This window comes from Pterocles gutturalis, unplaced genomic scaffold, assembly GCF_000699245.1.
Source record: "Pterocles gutturalis isolate BGI_N339 unplaced genomic scaffold, ASM69924v1 scaffold43346, whole genome shotgun sequence".
NCBI classification, from domain to species: domain Eukaryota; kingdom Metazoa; phylum Chordata; class Aves; order Pterocliformes; family Pteroclidae; genus Pterocles; species Pterocles gutturalis.
The window spans coordinates 1-5336 of record NW_010099418.1 but is presented as its reverse complement, the minus strand read 5'-3'; the positions used below and the strand labels follow the sequence as shown (position 1 = coordinate 5336).

Sequence of the window (5336 nt, the reverse complement as noted above, 5' to 3'; positions counted from 1 at the left end):
AAACATTGGTGTAATTTTATCTGAGCAGCAGCATTTCCTAGAAGAGTTCAATGGCAATAATGACTTTCTGTGTAGCATCTACACAAAAAAAACCCCGACTTCATAACATGGGTCCTTTATATCCTGTAATTGAAGGATGCCATGTCCATCCATGTCCAAACGTTTTATGCAGCAAGAGGTAGAAGAAGTGTTTAAAAGTGCAACTGTGTTCTATTTATTTTACATTTTAATTAGAAAAAAAGTTGTTTACTTGTTAGCTTCAATATCCAAAATAATTTCTTTTTTTATTAATGCTGTTTCCTAACAGGTACGAAACAAAGTATATAGTCGAATATTGTCCCTGTGTTCTCCAAATATTTCTGGGACCAGATCTCCACAGGAACTTTTTAAAGCTTCAGGTTTGATGCAGGTACGAGACTTCAACATAAATGGTCTAGACCATTCCTCTGCTTCTTGAAGGAGTCCTGAAAGGTCCTGGACTACTGATTTAACCTTTTTTTCACCAGTGTTTACATGTCAACTGCCAACTTCTGTAACCTCAGTCTGGCCCCTGGACTTTCATATATATGTTTTTAGAATTGCTGTGTTTTGTGTTTAGAGTCAGTGAGGTAGAGGGTCAGGCTCTATTGATGTGATTATGACATGTCCCAACAAGACTGGAAAACATGTAGCAGACTTGCTTCTGTTTCTAGTCCATAATCTTGAGTGCACATTTTAGAACTTCTTTCACTGTATGTGCAAATAATATTCCCTCCTACCTTTTCTTTATGGGACTTTCACCAAAACCCATGTGAAGATTAAGCAGGAAATATGCTCTTAAGGGAATTAGTAATAATAGTATAAAAGGAAGATGTCAAAATGTCTGTATTACCCTAAACATGGATAAATTTTTAAATGCAGTAAAAGTATTTTTATCTTCTATCTCTTTATGCCACAATTATTTTTTTGTCTGAGGGAGGAAGTTTTACAAATGACTTTTAAAATATCGGAAAGACTTTGTATTATGTAGCCATCATGTTGTATATTTACTGGAGAAAGTATCATCTGTAATGTGTCCATCACACTACAGACAAATATTGACCCCTTCTGAACACAGCTCTCTCTGTTCTTCAGTTTAAAATATAACAGTGGAGCAAAGGCACAAGGACAATGTTAGTTTCTGAATTCCTGTACTGTTAACAAATGGGAGAACATTTATAAGTGTTGATGTTAGAACTCTAATGGAATTCAAAGTTCTATTCCCCTTTTTCTCAGTACCTGTTTACCTGCCTTCTTTTTGTTTCCTTAATTTCTGGTTTTCTTCTTCTTTTTTATTCTGAGGCTGCTAGTTGTCTGCTGTTCTGTATTTGAAACAGTACTGGCATCAATCAGGGACGTGATTTCAATGAAATATAGGTAGCACAGTCACTGAATCAAGGGGAAAATAAACTTTATTAGGAGAAATTAAATTTGGACTTTCACACCATTCTTATAGTCTTGTGCATTTCACTTGCCCATACTATCCTCTGGCAGATAAATACTGGCAAGACATAATTTGCAATGGTGGTATCTTTGATATAGTGACTTCTGTTGTATCTTTTTTTTCTCTTCAGAAATGGGTGAATAGAGAAATATCCAACTTTGACTACCTTATTCAGCTGAACACAATGGCAGGACGGACATACAATGACCTTGCTCAATATCCTGTGGTAATTAAAAAAATCTTTAATATTTTGCCGAAGGTATGTATTTCTTTCTATTTTGAAAGATGGACTTTTAATCTCAGTTTGATCTTTGACTCTTATTTTTTTTAGTTCCCCTGGATTTTACAAGATTATACTTCAGAAGAACTGGACCTGAACAATCCTGCGGTCTTTAGGGATCTGTCCAAACCCATAGGGGTGGTAAATGAAAAGAATGCTAAGGCTGTGAAAGAGAAGTATGTATTTGAACACTGTTATATTTCTCTGTCTTTTCTGAGCCTCCAGGATAATAACACTATTAAAAAAATGAAGTTGTGACAGTGACATTTTTAAGAGCTACTATTATAACATCACAGGTGCATTTGCAGAGGCATCTGCTGAGTCCAGATTAGTTAGCTTATATGATACTGAGAGGACAAAACTTACTATTGTAAATTTTCAGTTGTTTCTCAGATGTGGAGATTAAAAAATGAAAGGCTGTAAAAATGTTTAATTTAATGGCCCAGCATCTTGAAGAGACGTGCTGTGTCCCATGTCTGCTTCAAGATAAGGAATGTGAAATCATACGGATGAGCTGAGCTGCCTGTGCTGAGAGGTAGCATTGATCCTAAATCTGTGCTTCCTGCTCTTTTTTTCAAGCATAGATTATCATCTTTGAAATAAAATATAACTCGGTGTCTTCCAGCAACTGCTCTGTAGGTAGGAATGACAAGTACTTTACACCCACACAACAGTGCACCTATCCTTCCTTTTTAGCTAATGTGGGGAGTAGGGGTAGTATCATACCAGATTGCACCTGTCAGGCACCTTCCAAAACCAGCTTTCTTCTGAAAACTTGAAACATGGAGAATTTCCTTTGAATGATTAGGCTTTATCCCTGACTATAATGAATTGGTTCTCTAGCAGTGTGTTTAGCTATAATTTTTCTTACTAGCCTTGTGACACTGAAGAATGTATCGGCCAGATGGTGGCATAGTACTGTAGAGTGAGTTTGCCAGTAGAAAAGGAAATGGGCATGAGTGTTAAATAAAATCTCTTTTCTGCATCCTGACACAGTCACACACGTGCTCTTTTTTTTTTTTCTTAAATCTTCCAGGAAACTGTCACAAGTCCTTTGAATAATAAATATTCAGCTTAGTGATGTGGGGTTTTTGGTCTGTTGTATAAAGTCATGCTAAATCAGTCCTGTCTTGCCCTTTATCCAGTTTCTGACAGCTGATAGCAAATGCCTAGGGAAGAGTATAAGAACAGGTATGCAAGGGCTTCATCCAGTGTACATTTCTATCTTTCAGCAGTATTTTGCTTAGGGGCTTTCTACATCAGAACTGGAATCCTCATGTTTAATAGAAATCAATGTATTTTTCTCTTATAGATTGCTGTGATTTGTTTCTTTTGAATCCTTGTCTCCAATAAGCATAATCCACATGTAAATTAAGCTGTAGCACTCAGTTGTATTTATAAAGATTTATATTTTTTTAGGTATGAGAATTTTGAGGATCCCCTTGGGATCATTGACAAGTTTCACTATGGGACACATTACTCAAATGCTGCTGGTGTCATGCATTACCTCATTCGCGTAGAACCTTTCACAACCCTTCATATCCAACTTCAAAGTGGCAGGTATGCTGTGAACAAATAAGCACCACCTTTCTTTTTCTTCCTTATAGTTTTACTGAGGGAATGATCAAAGTCTAACCTGAGTTTTCTGATCCACAGATTTGACTGTGCTGACAGGCAATTCCACTCAATTTCTGCTACCTGGCAGGCACTCATGGACAACCCTAATGATGTCAAGGAACTTATTCCAGAGTTCTTCTACTTCCCAGAGTTCCTGGAGAATCAAAATGGTAAGCTGACTCCTCAGAATATTCTCATAGAAAACTGTTCTTGTATTCTTCAGAAAAGAATTGTTACAACCATTTGTGAATGCTGTGGAACAATTCTTATTTAAGCATTATAATGTGCTTGTAGAAATTACTTTAATCATCATGCTGGCTTCAAACTGCTTAATGAAGACACCAGTTGTGTTAAGCAGCAGCCTAAAAGTTGTTAAAAATTCAGATTAGCGGCTTAAGGATGGCTAAAAATAGTGTTGTTTACCTAGGGTAAAATATCCAAGACGCTCACTTGGATGTCTGAAAAAGTTAGCAATAATTAATACTGATTAAATACTTAGCAGAAGTTAATACAGATTAATTTGTATTCTTTTTACTGATTTCATTAGGTGATAGAGTTTGGACATCTTCAAATATGTGAAACCTTTTATGTGTTCTAGGCAACCAGCTTGTTTTCTGCTTGTTACTGTTACCTTCCAATTCAATGTTGAGTTGCCTCGTTTTAGAGCCATGTAAGGTTTCAGTACCCATCAGAAGAAGGAAAAAAATGAAAGCTGTTTCACTCATATATAATGCTGATTGAAAAGACAGCATCCTGCATTCTGAGACTCATAGCCATTTTTTAATTCACATTTATTTATTGCATAGGGAATTGTTTCTCTACCTATTACACAATTTAAAAATGGATTTGTATGTTTGTGCTGCCTAATTTAGTCTGCTAGCTACAATCTACTAGAGTTTAGTAGAAATCGGAAATACCAAAGTCATGCCTTCAAAAGTCATGCTTTCAAAAGTCATTTAAGTATTTAGAGTTGTTCTAATGAAAGCTGATGGGTTTTAAGACTTCTTGAAAACCCTAATGTTACAACCATTTAAACTTATAAGTAACTTCATTTATATGAATAACCTCATTGAAATGTTTTGGACTCTTAATCTTGGTAAAACAAAGCAAATGCAGATATGTTTACGGATAGGTGTGTAAATGATTAATGCTGCTTCTAAGGTTGGGACTTCAGCTTTGAAATAGTTTAGGTGCTTTGGACAATTGTTATCCTGTATCATTTAACATTTTAAAAATTCAGAATGGAACGTAGCCTGCTATGCCAGTGGTAGGGTTATTGGAGATTTACATTGAGTTTCTCAATGTTCTTCCCTTACACTGAGAAAATAATGCTTTTTAATCTTTACTGAGAAATCAAGATATTTGAAATATTTTGTAGTAATTCTTAAATTTCTCCAAATTTTTCACTAGGTTTTAACTTAGGTCAGCTTCAAATATCAAAAGAGGTGGTAAATGATGTTGTTCTCCCCAAATGGGCCCACTCACCAGAAGACTTCATTTATAAACACAGGAAGGCTCTGGTAAGGTGATGTTTATATGTGTGAAGTAATGATAAAGAAAGTACAATTACACATTGTCACTGTGGCTTAAGTGTAAAATACTCACTGCATTTGAAATAGAGTTGTGGTTTCATTTGACATTACAAGTACCGTTAGAACTTTCAGTTAAGAGCACTGTGCATGTCAATAAAATGCTCAAAAGAAAAAAGGGAAGAGCCTGAAGATCCTAATCATTAGGGAGTTTGCTGCCCTAGGAGATAAAATGCAGAATTAGGTGGTTGTAGGTGATAAGGCTTCCCTTGCTTTTTAAAGATTATTCTGTATGATACTAGGGAACTAGCAGCTTACCTTCCCTTGCATAGTTGCATTTCAATAGTCTAGATGTCCTGCTTCACTGTATTGATTTTTTTTCCCTCTTACCTGGTAGTTACTGATTTTAACACACATGAACCCAGCATGGGTTCATGAAAGGAAGGTC

General features: G+C 35.8%; 1 protein-coding gene across 1 annotated transcript in view; it reads left to right on the top strand.

The window, feature by feature from the left end:
- The window catches only part of LOC104463730 (neurobeachin-like protein 1), a gene marked incomplete at both ends in the record, with an annotated part of 25710 nt that extends 20831 nt beyond the window's left edge, over nt 1-4879 (top strand). The window contains 6 exons of the mRNA XM_010076182.1: nt 308-409; nt 1593-1688; nt 1794-1918; nt 3162-3302; nt 3399-3529; nt 4770-4879. Coding sequence (XP_010074484.1) covers nt 308-409; nt 1593-1688; nt 1794-1918; nt 3162-3302; nt 3399-3529; nt 4770-4879 — 705 coding nt within the window. The remainder of the gene's footprint in view (nt 1-307; nt 410-1592; nt 1689-1793; nt 1919-3161; nt 3303-3398; nt 3530-4769) is intronic.
- Nucleotides 4880-5336: the final 457 nt, after the last annotated feature.